Source organism: Castor canadensis, chromosome 1 (assembly GCF_047511655.1).
Source record: "Castor canadensis chromosome 1, mCasCan1.hap1v2, whole genome shotgun sequence".
NCBI classification, from domain to species: domain Eukaryota; kingdom Metazoa; phylum Chordata; class Mammalia; order Rodentia; family Castoridae; genus Castor; species Castor canadensis.
This window is the reverse complement of record NC_133386.1, coordinates 149,414,610-149,432,395: the sequence shown is the minus strand read 5'-3', so window position 1 is coordinate 149,432,395 and position 17,786 is coordinate 149,414,610. Positions and strand designations below refer to the sequence as shown.

The window sequence follows — 17,786 nt, the reverse complement described above, 5'->3', positions numbered from 1 at the left end:
AAGGGAGATAAAAATAATGCAGTATGTAGTCCTCCAACTGGTCTCCCTATTTCCAGGTTTGCCTTTCAGTTCATTCTACATAAGCCACAAGGTTAATTTCCCTAAGATGGCACTCTGATCAGTAAAAGTTACTAGCTTTAATACAAAACTGGGGGCTCGGGGGCATGGCTCAAGTGGTAGAGAACTTGCTTATCAAGCTCAAGGCCCTAAGTTCAAACTCCAGTGCCACCAAAAAAAAAAATAATAATAACTGGCCAGTTTTGACATCTTCAAAGACTTTGCCTATACAATAAAGTACCAAAGCATCATTCTGACACTCAAGGAAGGATGGCCACAGTTTCATCTCCTATTATTCCTTTTATGAATTCTTAGTCTTTTTTTCTTGGTTGTCCAATTTAGCATTGATTCTACCCATGTTTATAATTGGTGTATTTATCTTTTCTTTGTCTAGATTGAAAGTAGATTATACCTAATCTCCTTGCTTAACCATTAGTATACTACCTCTCTAACTTCGTATTTTTTTCTTCCAAGTAGACAAAGACCACCAAATTTTATCACATAGGGCATAGGTGTAATAGAGAAAAATGTGTAATAGAAGCAGATAAGGAGTTAACTATAGGAATGAAGGACTGGGTATACCTACAAATAGGGAATTAGTGGGAAAACAGATCACAAAAGGCCTTTTATGCCAAACTGAGGAATCAGAAGTTATTCTGTTAGGTGAGAGCTAATGAAGTTTTGATGCTCATATCTGTGCTTTTGAGAATGAACTGGTAGAGAAGATAAATGAGGGTGGCCCCAAAATTGCAAACAATGGGCATTAGTAGGAGTGAATTTTTAAGGACAGCAATACTAGTCTAACTGGCTCCCTGATAAAAGATTGGGTGTCTGGGAGTGGTGAAAAATAAAGTCAACAAAAGTAGGATAAAAGCCAGAATATGAAGGACTTGAAAGCCAGGAAAAAGTGTATGTCCCAAGATTCATAAATTCCAATGTTTCCCCTACTTGGGAAAAGTTCCTTATCTTCTCTAGAACACAATTTTATTTTCCCATGGTTTTCTTCAATTGTAACTGTTCTAATTTTCTATAATGCTCTGATCTATGGTGTTTTGCAAACCCTGACTGGATTGGAAATACATGGAGAGCTTTAAATACTATTGATGTCTGGATTCCACTCCCAGAGATTTAGATTCATTTGGTCTTGAATGCAATCTGGACACTGAGATATTTAAAAGGTTCTCAGGTATTGTGCACCCAAAGTTGAGATCAACAGATAAGAAAATAGTGAAGCACTAAGATTCTTAAGCAAGTTTTAAAGAAGGAAGAATAACATGAGTATACAGACTAGACAGGAAAGACTAGAAAACAAGCTAGAATTTTTCAATAATTCAGGAGAAAAACTTATTAAGATCTGATAAGCATGCATGCAATGATACTGTAAGGAAGAAGATGAATGCAAGAAACACTTAGAAGTAACACCAGAACTCAGTGACTTAAACCTGATCAGAAGGAAAAAGAAAATGTAAGATTAAGTTTCTAGCACAGTATAGTGGGATCTTTTGCAAAGCTAAAGTAGTTGTGAAACAGCTCACATTATTGATAATGTAACATTCTATGTTAGCGTCTATCCTATGTGCTTTATATACATAAGCTCATTTAATATTTACAACTCTGTAAATGATACCATTCCATTTTATAGATTCAACACCAAGAAGAGAGCAATTAACTTGCCCAGAGTTATACAATAAATGATAGAGACAATATTTGAACTCCACTGGTCTGATTCTTTTTTCCTTCTAACAGGAAGATGATTAGTTACATCCTAAATCTACTGTATTTGAACAAAAAAACTCAAAAAAGCAAGCCAGGTATGGTTCACACCTGTAATCCCAGCTACTTAGGAGGCAGAGGCAGGAGGATCATGAATTTGATCCTAGCCTGTAGCTGCTGGCTTGCACCTGTAATCCTAGCTACTCAGGAGGCAGAGATGAAGAGGATGGTGATTCAATGCCAGCCCAAACAAATAGTTCACAAGACCCTATCTCAAAAACACCCAACACAAAAAGGGCTGGTGGAATGGATTAATGGCTTACCAAGCATAAAGCCCTGAGTTCAAACCCCAGTACCTCCAAAAATTAGACTTGATCTCAAAAAGAAAATACAGACAAAATGGCAGGGGGGTGTGGCTCAAGTGGTAAATCCCTTCCTAGCATGCCAGTAGCCCTGGGTTCAATCCCCAGTATTGAAAAAAAAAAGCAAGCTGGCTATAAAGGCTAAAGAAGAACACAAATGAGTACATAAAGTCATATTTAACTGTAGAGAAATAATCTGTGTGTGTGTTTTGCTGGGGATCAACCCAGGAACCCAAAGTTTCACGAATGGGATATAAAATTTGCATATAATATCGCTTAATATTGGAATGTAAACTAATTCAAATTTAAAACTGTTGTGTAGCCCAAACTAAACAAGGCTGTAAGTTTGCTTCTCTGTTTACTTACGCTAGTGGAATTTCAGAATTGAGTTTAAAGTGAGCCATCCGGGCTTGAGAGATATGATAAAGGAATCCTTAAGCAAGGAGAGGACAGAAGATACTCTGGGAGTAGTTAATAACCAGTGGAGTGTGGTGCCACATGCCTGTTATCTCAGCACTTTGGGAGCTTGAGGCAAGAGGATGGCAAATTTGAGGTCAGCCAGCATAGTGAGACCCTGACTCAAAAAAAACCAGCATTTGACGTGATTAGATAAAACATTGTGATGAAAATATGTAAACTAACAAATCAGGACTTTTAAAGAGTTTTTTTGGACAAAACAGAAGTGTAAAATTAGCAATTTGAGATGTGAACATTAAAAATTCAATTTTCTGTGATCTAAATTCCATGTGATGACCTGAATTTTCATGCATTCAAGATGTGATGGAAGCCTGACACAGGAGGCTCAAGCCTATAATCCTAGCTAATTGGGAGGCTGAGATCAGGAGGATCACTATTCAAGACCAGTCCAGACAAGTAGTTCACAAGACCCCATCTCCAAAACAATCACAGCAAAATGTACTGGAGGTGTGGCTCCAGCAGTAGAGCTTGTTTTGCAAGTGTGATGCCCTGCGTTCCACCAAAAAAAAAAAAAAGTGATGAAAACATTTCAAAATTGTGACTATTTATCTCCCACTAACTGAATTGGAAGATTGTTGTATCTGTATTTCTACTTGTTCTACCTTGGGTTACTCCCTGCCAGCTAAGTCCCTCACATTCAGGCACACCTGCAAAGCCCACAGAGGGATTCACGATTAGCAAGATTAAATGAAAGATTTAAATCTTTTTTATTTTTAATCATTGCGTTTCAAGTTCCTCAATTATGAGAACATATCCAGGTTGTAGGGTAAAATGACTATTCTCTTTGATATTTACACTAGCATCGTGGTTTTGAATACCATTGTTCCTAGCACACAAATATATTTTGCATCAAATATGAGGAATGTACGCCAGTGTAAAAATAAAATAGCATATATATGGTGATCTTTCTCACATACAGTTTACAAATTGGAAAGCCCCACAGAAATTATAAAGAAATATTATTCTGGTATTATCTTGAAGCCATAAGTATCCTGTAATTACAAAATGAAGTCTATCGTATTTGAAACAATTTTTCCCTTTCCCAAAAATAAGTTTTTTTTTTTACATATAACTAACTCCCAAGAATGAAAAGGTTTTCTCCAGTTCTTAAAAGTTCAAGTGAAATTGATTTACTAGCAATAATTGTAGTAATATAGTAAGGCGGGGGATGATCAACCTATTCTATGGCAAAGATCTAAAAATGCTGGAATTGTGTCGGAAAACTTAAGCCACGCCACACCCTTCTATCAGATTTAAATGTTTAGGAAGGTGCAATTCTCCTGATAATCGTATCAGGGACTAGGTGCTTTCATCACCAAGAGCTGTTTTGACATGTCCAACTAAGTTTGGGTCTTTGAAAATCCTGCCCTTTATTGAACACTTAAGTCATGCATATTAAAAAACACGCTTTCTTTTGATTACACATTGTATCAAGAACTGTAGGTTCAAAATGGAGATGGGGACATTGCTGTTGTTTAAATATAAGGAAACGTGACTCCATTTTTGTAGCTAAAATGTCGCAAAGGATGGCACGCAGATGTACCCATCCTTTAAAATATTACCTAGGAGTATAAACGGTTCAACCTGCCAATTTTGAAAATCTTAACCCTCTTCATGTGGTCTTTACATAAAATGAAAATGACACTGGTGACAATCTTTAACGTGCTTTAAAAAAACAAACAGGAGTTGGCACTGTGAAATCTTCAAACACTCCTCCAAGAAGTCTGGACTCTGTGTTCCGGGGGCCCGCGGCGCCGTGAGCCCCGCTTCCGTCCCGTTCTGGTCAGGAACGGGCCGCCTTCTTTCCGCACGGGGAGCACGTCTGGTCTCCACCCCGCGTCGGGGCTCCAAGCCCGGACCTGCGCCAGGTGGCGATTCCCCCGCGCTGCGCCCCAGGGCGCCAGGCCTCCGAGTGCCCGCCGGTCCCGGGGAGGCCGGGTCCGCGAGGGGCCATAGCCGCTCCCCCGGGGCGCCCGGGAAGCCGGTACAGACACGCCAGGGAACGAGGCGTGAGGCAGGAGAAAGGTGCGTTTTCCTCCAGTGCTCCGGAGGGAAAACGAGGGAGAGGGGGAGAGCTAGTACAACTGAACCTGGGGTACGGGCTCCAGGAACAAAGAGCCCACGCAGGAACACCAGGCAGCCACACCAACGCAGACTCAAAAGAGCGCTCCGGCTTTACGCAAGCGCGCCGCAGCAGGACAGCCCTCAGCTTCCCTTACGCCACTGGCTTGGCCTCGGAGCCTTTGCGAATATGGCTTTGCGCACTGCGGCGGGCCTGCGCCGCAACCGAGCTTGCCTTGTGGCTCCTCCCCGCCGCCCTGTGCGGATTGGTGGCGGATATCAGCCCGGCTGCTGATTGGGTGGAGAAGGAGCCATTCGGGGCGGCTCTGGTGGGTTCGGCTGCCCCAGAGTGATAAGTTCGGCTTCAGACACGCCTCAGCGCCAGCAGCGAGTCGGAGCTCTATGGAGGTGGCGGCGAGTACCGGGTGGTGGCTGCAGCAGTGACTCCTTTGAGCTGAGAGTTTCAAGCCGTCCCCGACTCCTTCCTCCCCCTCCCTCCCCTTTTTTGTTTTCCGTTCCCCTTCCCCCTCCCTTCCCTGTCCCCGACGACCGGATCCTGAGGAGGCAGCTGCGGCGGCAGCTGCTGAGTTCTCGGTGAAGGTGAGTGCTCCTGTCGCTGCCTCCGCCGCCGCCGAGCGGAGCGCTCTAAAATGGCCGCCGTCCCTGGCCACTTCTTCTCGAGCGGTACAAAATGGCGGCCGCAGGCGGAGCCGGGCGGGGCGGCCTTTTTTTTTTTTCTTTTTTTTAATTTTAGCGTTTTCTCTGCGTTTCGGGCACCTGGAAATTCTGGCCTCTGCTCTCCCTTGCTAGTGCTGGCGGAGTAGAAGGAAGCCGCCACCTGGGTCCGGCCGCTGTCGGGTCGGGGCCGGGCCGGGGTGAGGCGTGCTGGGCCGGCGGGCGGGCGAGCGTGGCGGGGCGCGCGCCGCGGCGGGGGGAACGTGGCTCGCGGCCGGGCCCGGCCGTTGGCGCGGGACCAGCGAGGCGCAGGAGTCCCGGAGCCCGGCCTCCGGCGGGGAGGAGGTGTGCGGCCCCGGGGCGGCCGCCCGCTCGGAGAGGGAGAGAGGGCTTCTGTCCCCTTTGTGGCCCGGGCGGGCGCTGGCGCGGCGGCTGTCACCCTGGGGATTTATGGGCGGCGGGAGGGCCGGAGGCCGCCTTCCTGCGGGAGAACAAAGAGCCGTGCTGGCCGCCTCCGCCCGCCGGGGACCCGGCCTCGGGGCGCCTGTCGAGGCGCTTCCCCGACGTCTTTGTTCCCGGGGAGGGACGCGGGGCAAAGGGGCTGCCATGTTGCGTCCGGCCTCGGCGGGGAGGAGGCGGTGCGGGGCCGGCCGCCCAAATTGTGGCGGTGGGCGTTCTCCAGGCCGCCCGCCGCGCAGCCGGCTTTCTGTTAAAAGCTCGGACACCGTGGAACGTGGCTCCGTGCGGAGCAGTTTGCGGTGTTCTCGTGTTTCTCGGCGAAGCTGACTTGGCATCCTTGGCCACCAGGGAATGGCCAACTGGCTAAATGAAATCGGATTTTACTGTCCATTTGCGTTTTTGAATTACATTCTACTTTAGTCTTAGGAGGTCTGCAGTGCAGTGAAAGTTCGAGCAGCTGCAGTGCTAGCATCAGAAATGTATTGTAGTTGAGTGAAAGTTTACAGAATTTGTTTATTATGTTTAAGTTTATTATGTTCGCAGGATCTAATACTGTTGCTCTTTTTCATTCTAGGTTTTTCATTTCTCCCATCCCCTCCCCTCCCCACCCCATCCATTAATATTATTCTTTTGAAGATTCTTCGTTGTCAAGCCGCCAAAGTGGAGAGTGCGATTGCAGAAGGGGGTGCTTCTCGTTTCAGGTATGGATACATTCATTTTAGGAATCGTTTTAAAAAGGCTCATCACAAAATCAAGAGTCACTGTACCGTATCCTGACTTAATGTGCTGTAATTTTTAAAGCCCTTAAATTCTTAGTAGTCTTCTAATTACTACCTGAAGAATAAATACAGTTATCTTGCTTTCCTTTAGTCTTGTTCGGTGGTGCAATTTCTAAAATACAGAATAACCTTTATCTTAGGAATGGGACATAATTGCTATAGTAAAGAAAACTTTTTCTTTTAAATAGTGCTTCTTCGGGCGGAGGAGGAAGTAGGGGTGCACCTCAGCACTATCCCAAGACTGCTGGCAACAGGTATAATAAACACATAAAGCAAAGGCTTTAGTAAGTAGTAGGTTTAGAATAAAGTTTTTCCCATATGTAACAGTAATTGCAGCAGTAAATACTAAGAATCCTAGTCTTAGAGGGGTATGGTTTTTTTGTACATAAACCTAGATGTGTAGTATTAGCTTGTAATTATCCCTTGATTAGTTCATCTAAATGTGAATTAAGTATCTCAAAGTATTTTCTTCCCCTTCTTGGTTATGTTTTTTGGTGGTGGTCTTAAAAGTTATTACCATTGGTATGGGGTATAGTCATAAGACATTTCTTATGTCTGAGCTCTGGCTCTCGGGCCAGCAGCATTGACATCACCTGGAATTTAGCTAGAAATGCATATTTTTAGGCACTACCCCAAATGTACTAAAGCAGAAACTGGGAGTGGGCCCCACAATCTGTTTTAAGAAACCCTTCATGTGATTGTGCTACACACTGTTTGGGAACCAGTGATCTCCAAAGTTCTGAGGAAAGTTGAGAAAAATCTAAATAGTTTTCCCTGTGTGATAGTCTTAACATTTGGTGATTGGATGCTGTCTTCTAAATTTTTTTACTTACCTCCCCCACCCCTATTTTTTTTTCTTTTAAATCAGCGAGTTCCTGGGGAAAACCCCAGGGCAAAACGCTCAGAAATGGATTCCTGCACGAAGCACTAGACGAGATGACAACTCCGCAGCAAACAACTCCGCAAATGAAAAAGAACGACATGATGCAATCTTCAGGAAAGTAAGAGGGTAAGTTTCAAGGTCTGTTTTACTCAAAGGAGAGAAGTACAAAACAGCCATAGTTTTCTGGTGCGTGTGGTACATTACCCAACCAGAGCAAGGTTCATGCCCATAGAATATATTTTTCAAGGAATTAACCTTGAACTAAAGACCAGAACATTGGCATTTTGGAAATGGGCTTATAGTAGCTTTTAGCAATTGATTTACAGCCCATAAGTCTGTCATACTGCCCTTTTCCATCTTGGGTTGGTGTGTAACCCAGTGAACTAGGGAGTATAATGATAACTTATGGTCCAATCCTGATAATGAGGCCCTTGTGTTCTGGACTTTTGAGAAAGGTTTTTTGTCAAAACAGCTGGGAGCCCCAATCTGATGTAGATTATAGTCTAAATAAAATAGAAGTTTTATTTTAACGTCCCTACAGTTAGATGAGTAAGAACATACATTATGTCTTGGTATTAAAGGGAGTGAGTTAGAAAAAAGTCAACATGATTTTAACGCTATTTTTCAATTCAAAAAAATAGTTCTATGTTGACTCACACTTAAACTGTGCTTTTTTTCCCAGCATACTAAATAAGCTTACTCCTGAAAAGTTTGACAAGCTATGCCTTGAGCTCCTCAATGTGGGTGTAGAGTCTAAACTCATCCTTAAAGGGGTCATACTGCTGGTAAGTTTAAAATGTTGGCTTAATTCCCAAAGGAGAGGAAACTATAACAAACCCAACTTGGGTTTGGTTTTTGGTTTTTGGTTTGTTTTTTTTTTTTTTTTTTTTTACCATTTGCTTAAAACCTGATGTGTGAGTTTGATAATAGATGTGTATCTGAATACTCATACAACCAACCACTTTCAAAGGCATGAAGTTTAAGGGGTAAATTTTAAATTGTGTTTGAATAATTAAGCAAGGGTTGTCAAATCAGCAAGCTATTTGTTTTCCTTTTTTGTAAAAAGTACCATATAATTGGTCTTGGAAATGCATGATTTAAGATTCCATTGTGAGTTTTTGATTGGCTGTTTCGGGGGGAGGGGGGTTGTGTGTCTGTGGTGGTGATGCTTGGGATTGAACCCACATCCTTACATGTGCTGAGCAAGTGCTCTACCAGTGAGACACACATCTTATCCTCCAGTGTTTCTTGAATACTTTTTCTATCCAAGATGTTTTCTAATTGGGAAGGGAAGGAATGTGGCTAAATGAGATCTGTTTAACTGCATGTTCTTAAACTGTAAGAACTTACATTTAAAACTGTAAGAACTTACATTTAAATGTTGTTAAGCAGCTTATGTGTATTGTGTAAATTAGTTTATAAGATAAGCCCTGTAAGGTACTCTTTTTTTTTTTTTTTTTTTCTTTTATTATTCATATGTGCATACAAGGCTTGGTTCATTTCTCCCTCCCTTACCACCCACTCTGCCCCCTCCCTCTCCTCCCCTCAATACCCAGCAGAAACTATTTCGCCCTTATTTCTAATTTTGTTGTAGAGAGAGTATAAGCAATAATAGGAAGGAACAAGGGTTTTTGCTGGTTGAGATAAGGATAGCTATACAGGGCATTGACAGTGAGGTACTCTTATTCCAAATTATAAATGAGTTAAGAATTTGTTCTGAAATTTAAGATTCTTAAAATTGTAAGGAAGTACTTCCAAGAAGTTATTTAATTTTCCAGTTTAATTTTTTCAAATGACATTTTCTGTAGATTGTGGACAAAGCCCTAGAAGAGCCAAAGTATAGCTCATTGTATGCTCAGCTATGTCTGCGATTGGCAGAAGATGCACCAAACTTTGATGGCCCAGCAGCAGAGGGTCAACCAGGACAGAAGCAAAGCACAGTGAGTGATAGTTTCTGTTTTCTTATTTTAAAGCTGATTTGAAAGATTTCCTTAATAAAGACTGCAAATACTTTGTTTCCAAACAGACATTCAGACGCCTCCTAATTTCCAAATTACAAGATGAATTTGAAAATCGCACCAGAAATGTTGATGGTAAGGATTCCTATTTGATACTAAGTAGTACTGTTACTTTCAACTTAATTCCAAATGCTGCTGACTATTTTTTGTGGGCTTTTTTCCTCTTTAGTCTATGATAAGCGTGAAAATCCCCTCCTCCCCGAGGAGGAGGAACAGAGAGCCATTGCTAAGATCAAGATGTTGGGGAACATCAAATTCATTGGAGAACTTGGCAAGCTTGATCTTATTCATGAATCTATCCTTCATAAGTGCATCAAAACAGTAAGTATGAGAATTTTGGCTTACATTGAAGCAGTCAGTGATTGAAATGAGTCAGTCAGAATTGCTTGCATCATCTGATGGGGGGATGGCTAAATATGTTAAGGCCAGTAAAACCTACTTGAAATTGTCGTAGAACAGCGTCTAAGGGGAGTATGCATGTTAAAATTGCTTAATTTGGAGGGGCTTTTCAACATTGATTAAAAAGCACTGCTAGATTCTGTGTAAGAACTATGAATGAGTTATGCAGCCCTAGGGGAAACACTGCATAAGCCAGAATAACTAAAATTTTGTCAATATGTGGCATTTAATTCTTCTGGTAGCTTTTGGAAAAGAAGAAGAGAGTCCAACTCAAAGATATGGGAGAGGATTTGGAGTGCCTCTGTCAGATAATGAGGACAGTGGGACCTAGATTAGACCATGAACGAGCCAAGGTATGTGTTTCTTACGGGATCAATTTAGGTAGTACATCTTAGTTCTGTTGAAGTCAAGCTTTTTGGGGGGAGGAGGGACATAGGGGATTGCTATATTTAGTCATTTACATTTGCTGTACTACAGAAGTCTCAAACCTTAGTACACATCTAGTTTAGTTTCTCTGTTTATGTGGTTTTCTCTTTTGTTAGTCCTTAATGGATCAGTACTTTGCCAGAATGTGTTCCTTGATGTTGAGTAAGGAATTGCCAGCAAGGATTCGTTTCCTGCTGCAGGTAAAACTGATTTAAAAATAATTTTGATAAACTTGAATTTTTCTCTTTAGGGATATTAAAATAAAATTTATTCTTTCTAAATTAAAGGATACCGTAGAGTTGCGAGAACACCATTGGGTTCCTCGCAAGGCTTTTCTTGACAATGGACCAAAGACGATCAATCAAATCCGTCAAGATGCAGTAAAAGTAAGACAGGCTTTTTCTTTTTTGTGTAACTCTGGTAGATTCTTAGGTATTTTTATTAAAGGCAAGGGACCCTTATTGCCCTACCCTTAACTTTCTCAAAACTCATTCTAGTGGTGGAGCTTAAAGTTGTTACGGTGTCTTATGCCATTTTTTGGAAGCAGTTATTTACAGAAATAAAAGTAACCATCCAATATCATAGAAACTTTTCTGTTTTCCCTACTGTATGAATTTTAATTACAAGTAACACAGTGTCTAGGGACAAGTGCTTATTTGCTTCATTTCCAAAGGATCTAGGAGTGTTTATTCCTGCTCCTATGGCTCAAGGGATGAGAAGTGACTTCTTTCTGGAGGGACCGTTCATGCCACCCAGGATGAAAATGGATAGGGACCCACTTGGAGGACTTGCTGATATGTTTGGGCAAATGCCAGGTAATTTTGAACAAAGCAATGGTTTTATTAAACAACAACCAAAAAAATCTGCTTAATGTTTTAAAGGGGCTCTAAGAGTTGTCCATGTATGTATTTTAAGGTAGTGGAATTGGTACTGGTCCAGGAGTTATCCAGGATAGATTTTCACCCACCATGGGACGTCATCGTTCAAATCAGCTCTTCAATGGCCATGGGGGACACATCATGCCTCCCACACAGTCACAGTTTGGAGAGATGGGAGGCAAGTTTATGAAAAGCCAGGTAAGATGTTTAACAGTGCTTTAGGAAGAAGAGTTACATCCTGCAGTATATGATTGTACTTTTTTTCTAAAAAGAAAAAGCAGATATTTTAGGTGCTTTTTTAAACCAAGTTTGTATCTGGCAGTTATTTCAAATGGAATGAAATGGTTACTAAGATTAGTTAAGTAGTAGTAAAATCGCATCACTATATTTGACAGATTAGAGTTTTATTCTTCCCTGTTCATCTTTTTACTTTCTCTCAGCAAATACGGTTAAGCAATCCTTAATAGCTTGGCTCATCCCCTTTGGTACTTGATTACCATAATTTGTTGGACCCCCTTTTTATCTAGACTTTTCTTTCTCCCTTTCTGAAATAGGGGCTAAGCCAGCTCTACCATAACCAGAGTCAGGGACTCTTATCCCAGCTGCAAGGACAGTCGAAGGATATGCCACCTCGGTTTTCTAAGAAAGGACAGCTTAATGCAGATGAGGTACATTTGCCTACATTACTTATATGGTAGTTTGTCAATTCCAAAATTCTTGCCCGATGATTATAAAAAGACGCGATAAGAGGACTTATGCTGGAGTTCTTCTCCTTTTTTCTCTCTCTCTCTCCTATACTACTATTTCTTTCTTGTATGTCCAGCGTCCAATGAGCGAAGATTATGAGATATGAGGGCAAGTCTCTAAACAGTCTTATGCTAGTTAGTGTGAGGAAATTGGTTGTCAAGATAAAAGCAAGACATTTTCTAAACTCCAGTTCAATTTGCTGATTTTAATTTGAATATTTTAATGCCAATCTTGTACAAATTAAGATTTATAACAGTATCTTACTCTTTGGTAGTTTAGATCTTAGATTTTCTTGTGAGAAATTAAACCTGTTATGTTGAAATTGGAGTAGCCTTTTGGTTTTCAGAGAAAATTAGTATTTTTGTTCCAGATCTTGTCATGTTTATATAGAATTGATTATAAAATGTTAAGAGTCTTAACACTTAAATGTTACACAACTGTATGCTTTTAACTTGGATGTCTGTTATGATTTGTTTTCACTTGCAGATTAGTTTGAGGCCTGCTCAGTCGTTCCTAATGAATAAAAATCAAGTGCCAAAGCTTCAGCCTCAGATAACTATGATTCCTCCTAGTGCACAACCACCACGTACTCAAACACCACCTCTGGGACAGGTATGGGCCCCATAGTATAGAACCTTAGTCCATTTTTCCAGTATTTACTGGAGATGTGTGTATACTTTTTTTTTTCTTTTTTAATTTTAGTGTTGTCAGGTAGTAGAATAGATACCTAGTAAATTCGAGGCCCCAAGTTGTACCACCAAAAATAAAAAAATTCAGTGTTGCCTTCCCTGTACCTTTTTCTTTTTTTTTTTTTCTTGAACTTTCACATCTGTGATGTTATATTGCTTATCTTACAGACACCTCAGCTTGGTCTCAAAACTAATCCACCACTTATCCAGGAAAAGCCTGCCAAGACCAGCAAGAAGCCACCACCATCGAAGGAAGAACTACTCAAACTAACTGTAAGTTTCAAATAGTCCCATAAATAATCTCTAGTTCTTGGGGTATATTTGAGATGGAAAAACAATGGCAATTGGATTTTACTCTCTAGGAAACTGTTGTGACTGAATATCTGAATAGTGGAAATACAAATGAGGCTGTCAATGGTGTAAGAGAAATGAGAGCTCCTAAACACTTTCTTCCTGAGATGTTAAGCAAAGTGATCATCCTGTCACTAGACAGAAGTGATGAAGATAAAGAAAAAGCAAGTTCTTTGATCAGTTTACTCAAACAGGAAGGAATAGCCACAAGTGACAACTTCATGCAGGTAGAACACTTTCCTGATTGTTTAGTCATAACTAATCCACTCAAATTTGGCAACTAACAAGGTATGTTGTATATTCCTTCTAAGGCTTTCCTGAATGTTTTGGACCAGTGCCCCAAACTGGAGGTTGACATCCCCTTGGTGAAATCATATTTAGCACAGTTTGCAGCTCGTGCCATCATTTCAGAGCTGGTGAGCATTTCAGAACTAGCTCAACCATTGGAGAGTGGCACCCATTTCCCTCTCTTCTTACTTTGCCTTCAGCAATTAGCTAAATTACAAGATCGAGAATGGCTAACAGAACTGTTTCAACAAAGCAAGGTCAATATGCAGAAAATGCTCCCGGGTAAGAAAATGCTAATTTGTTAATACTGCTAAATACAGACTCTGTGTACCTTGAGTGGCTAAGTAAACATTGTCATGAAATCTTAACACTTAATAAAAAAGAGATTATGACTTGAACTATTTTATTTGACTTCGTATGTCAGGAACTTATGCTGGATTGGGGTTTTTTGTTTTGTTTTGTTTTACATGAATCTTAAACACTGGGAAATCATGTATAAAGCTATGTCTTCATACAGGCTAGCTGGGTAAAACTATTCAATAATACATATGGCTTTGTTTCTACAGAAATTGATCAGAATAAGGACCGCATGTTAGAAATTTTGGAAGGAAAGGGACTGAGTTTCTTATTCCCACTCCTTAAATTGGAGAAGGAACTGTTAAAGCAAATAAAGTTGGATCCATCCCCTCAAACCATATATAAATGGATAAAAGATAACATCTCTCCCAAACTTCACGTAGATAAAGGATTTGTGAACATCTTAATGACTAGGTAAGATGAATGATCTACACATAGTAAAGTATAAGTTGGCATGGTGGGAGGGAACGAGCAAAAGTTGTTCTGTTTCTTGGAGCCAGAAAATTCACTTCCAGGTTCTAACAAGACTTCTTTCTGTCCAGCTTCTTACAGTATATTTCTAGTGAAGTAAACCCACCCAGCGATGAAACAGATTCTTCCTCTGCTCCTTCCAAAGAACAGTTAGAGCAGGAAAAACAACTGCTTCTTTCTTTCAAGCCAGTGATGCAGAAATTCCTTCATGATCATGTTGATCTACAGGTCAGCGCCCTGTATGCTCTGCAGGTGCACTGTTACAACAGCAACTTCCCAAAAGGTGAGATGACTGCTGCTAGAGGGATGGGAAGTGAAGAGCAGTCTGAAATGGCACGCTGAGTAATGGAGTTACGTTTCTTCTGATCTTTAGGCATGTTACTTCGTTTTTTTGTTCATTTCTATGACATGGAAATTATTGAAGAGGAAGCTTTTTTGGCTTGGAAAGAAGATATAACCCAAGAATTTCCGGGAAAAGGCAAGGCTTTGTTCCAGGTAAATTTTTCTTAAAATTTGGTTTGTTTTATCCAAACTAAAATACAGGCAAAAGTAGTTTCTTCACCCTTATGTGTCATTCTGCACTGTTAAAAGCTGTGGCCATGATAAGGGGTAAAGTTATGAAGTAAAATAGGCTTAAAACCTACTAGTATGTAAAGATGTTTGAGGCAGCTGATAATTTGGGGGAAATGAAAGGTACTTAGTATGGGTGATTATAGAAGTTTTAGTAACACTTTTTTTTCCTTTTTTTTTTAAACTCTGAAGAGACTGCTAATTTTTTAGTTTCATTTTCTGTTTTATCTAGTAGAATTATAGTCCTTGGAGAAGAACGTTAGCACATCAGGCCATTCTAAAATTAGTGTGCATTATTGTCCCCTGGAGGGTGGTTTAAAAGGTTTTTGGCCAGATTGAAAAGGTTCTATACAAATCTAATTTACAGGTGAATCAGTGGCTAACCTGGCTAGAAACTGCTGAAGAAGAAGAATCAGAGGAAGAAGCTGACTAAAGAACCAGCCAAAGCCTTAAATTGTGCAAAACATACTGTTGCTATGATGTAACTGCATTTGACCTAACCACTGCGAAAATTCATTCCGCTGTAATGTTACCACAATATTTAAAGCAGAAGCACGTCAGTAAGGGTTTCCTTCTGCATAAGGTTTTTTTGTAGTTGTAATGTCTTAATCATAGTCTACCATCAAATATTTTAGGAGTATCTTTAATGTTTAGATAGTATATTAGCAGCATGCAATAATTACATCATAAGTTCTCAAGCAGAGGCAGTCTATTGCAAGGACCTTCTTTGCTGCCAGTTATCATAGGCTGTTTTAAGTTAGAAAACTGAATAGCAACACTGAATACTGTAGAAATGCACTTTGCTCAGTAATACTTGAGTTGTTGCAATATTTGATTATCCATTTGGTTGTTACAGAAAAATTCTTAACTGTAATTGATGGTTGTTGCTGTAATAGTATATTGCCTGTATTTCTACCTCTAGTAATGGGCTTTATGTGCTAGATTTTAATATCCTTGAGCCTGGGCAAGTGCACAAGTCTTTTTAAAAGAAACATGGTTTACTTGCACAAAACTGATCAGTTTTGAGAGATCGTTAATGCCCTTGGTGGTTTTTGTGGGTGTGAAACAAATGGTGAGAATTTGAATTGGTCCCTCTTATTATAGTATTGAAATTAAGTCTACTTAATTTATCAAGTCATGTTCATGCCCTGATTTTATATACTTGTATCTATCAATAAACATTGTGATACTTGATGTAGTTGTATGTGACTTTAGCATCTGGAAATTGTTTGGGTTTTGCGGTGTAGGTGACCCATCTGTTTAAAGACTTGGAACATTTTTTTGTTTTTCTAGCAAGAATTTATTTTAGTATAACAAGTTAAACTAGGGGGAAATGTGAGTGGAAGTAGGGAGAACATTTTCTGTTCCCCACCCAGGAAATGGGACTCCAAGACTTTCTGATTTGTAATCTTAATTCCCTTTTCAGAAAATGAGAGACAAGACTCAAACAATAACTAATTCCTCCTCAATTTATAAGTAGTGGATTTGGAGGAATATTGCTATACATAGCAATAAAAATTTTATGGAATTGTCACGCTGAAGTAAATTGGTGATGTCAAAATGAACATACAGATTTCATTCCCAGAAAGATTCTTGTTCCTCTTGAGAAATCCCACTATTTCCAGGAAAATCTTCTCTTTTCTTGGTCCAACTAAGGGACTGCATGGAGGATGAAATTATTCTCAGTACCTACTGAAGGATTTACCTGTGTTCCAAGGCCCTGGAACATGTTGACAATCCTAGGCTTAACATTGGCGCTTGGATGGGGCATTAAGAAACTGCACTGCTTGTCTAGCTTGCTGTCCTGGCACCCAAGAGTAAACAGCTTGATCTTGGTTTGGGAGACCAGGATCTGCTGAAATGGTACTACTGAACCTGGTAGCTCACTTGTTTTTCCTCCCAAGTATGGTGATGGATAAACCCATTATATATCTGTTAGGTCAGTAGCTAACTAGTGTTAGCCATCACTAAAATGTTAACAAATTTATAGCTCTTAGTGGGTATCTCAAGTATGACAAAATGAAGCAAAGACAACCTACTTTAGATTTGAAGGCTATACAAAATAAAGGGACTGAGCTATAAGTTCCTCTGTTCCTCCCTAGTCCTCTTCCCCACCAGCAGGTGGAAGATTTTTTTTTTCCCTACCCCAGCAAAGGTAGCATGTGGTCAAGGAGATGGATTGGCCTCTAGGTCACTAGAATTCAGTTCAGTTTAGGGTATGGAGCAGAATGGAATCTGTAGTGTAGTGGTTATTAGAAAAGTTAGGTTTGCATTCCTCCACACCATACACTCCAGTAGTGCTTCAAATAACAGCTCTATAGCGAATAGGCAATAATTGCTATCTCATTCCAAAGGCATTGATGAACTAAATTGTCTAGCCTGACATGCTATGGTACAATGTTTGGATGTACCTTGAATGAATGACTTTTGTAATGTTATTGCTATCAGTATGTATTGTGACATCTCAGATTTTTATATCTGTATTGTCCTCAGTTTCTTTTAAAAGAATTGTTAACTATTTTCAAACTTCAGTAAGGCACACTCCTGTGCACCTGAAAGCCTTCCGAAGGTCATCAATAGCCCAATGCTATATCCAGAAGGTTTTGACTATCCTGTAAGCAGCATTTGTCATCCATTCTTGACAAGACTGTTCGCTTGTTTCCTGTGGACTTGGTGCTTAGGTTTTTTTTTTTTTTATCTTACTGGCTGTTCCATCTCAGTCTTCAGTGGGAGCCACCCATTCTCTTAAAAACAGATCACCTTTTCAGTTGCTATAAAACCCTACATCCAATTTATCAAGTTTTGTAGGCTTTGTTTTCCAAATGCCATAGAAACTGGACAACTCGCTTTATCCTCTTACCTACCTTCATTTTATGACTTGGTACAACAGTTTTTATTGGCCTTCCTTAGCCCTTGTTTTTAACAGCAGCCAAAGGAAGAAATTGTGTGTAAATCCTGCCACTTAGAACTCAGTAAATGGCTTTCCACCTAGTTTTAAGTCAAAATAAATTTGGCACCTTTTTGCATTATTTTTCATACTGCCTCAAGCCTTTACAGGTAGTATTCCTCTGCCTGGAACGTTGCTTTCGTTACTGTTTCCACCTTTTCACTCCTTTTCTAGCTCAT

At 40.4% G+C, this 17,786-nt stretch overlaps 1 protein-coding gene and 1 non-coding gene across 2 annotated transcripts; both read left to right on the top strand.

The window, feature by feature from the left end:
- The first annotated feature begins 3,464 nt into the window (after positions 1-3,464).
- Eif4g2 (eukaryotic translation initiation factor 4 gamma 2) lies at positions 3,465-15,854 on the top strand. Its single transcript, XM_074041909.1, has 25 exons — positions 3,465-3,473; positions 4,397-4,999; positions 5,235-5,354; positions 5,425-5,545; positions 6,379-6,505; positions 6,772-6,837; positions 7,452-7,592; positions 8,149-8,251; positions 9,275-9,406; positions 9,493-9,559; positions 9,654-9,805; positions 10,126-10,236; positions 10,426-10,509; positions 10,597-10,695; positions 10,983-11,124; positions 11,225-11,385; positions 11,742-11,855; positions 12,421-12,546; positions 12,792-12,896; positions 12,986-13,201; positions 13,286-13,544; positions 13,829-14,033; positions 14,162-14,373; positions 14,464-14,585; positions 15,028-15,854. Exons 1-25 carry the CDS (start codon positions 3,465-3,467, stop codon positions 15,091-15,093), a joined length of 3,663 nt encoding a protein of 1,220 aa, XP_073898010.1. The 3' UTR covers positions 15,094-15,854.
- LOC141416769 (small nucleolar RNA SNORD97) lies at positions 11,905-12,046 on the top strand. Its single transcript, XR_012441367.1, has one exon. It is a non-coding gene; the product is annotated as a small nucleolar RNA SNORD97 (small nucleolar RNA).
- Positions 15,855-17,786: the final 1,932 nt, after the last annotated feature.

Bases quoted from the DNA above. Each gene is read 5' to 3' on its own strand.
- Eif4g2 (XM_074041909.1), top strand. The intron at 9,407-9,492 runs GTGAGTGATAGT...GTTTCCAAACAG, and splicing joins CAGGACAGAAGCAAAGCACA to ACATTCAGACGCCTCCTAAT. The intron at 10,237-10,425 runs GTATGTGTTTCT...CTCTTTTGTTAG, and splicing joins TAGACCATGAACGAGCCAAG to TCCTTAATGGATCAGTACTT.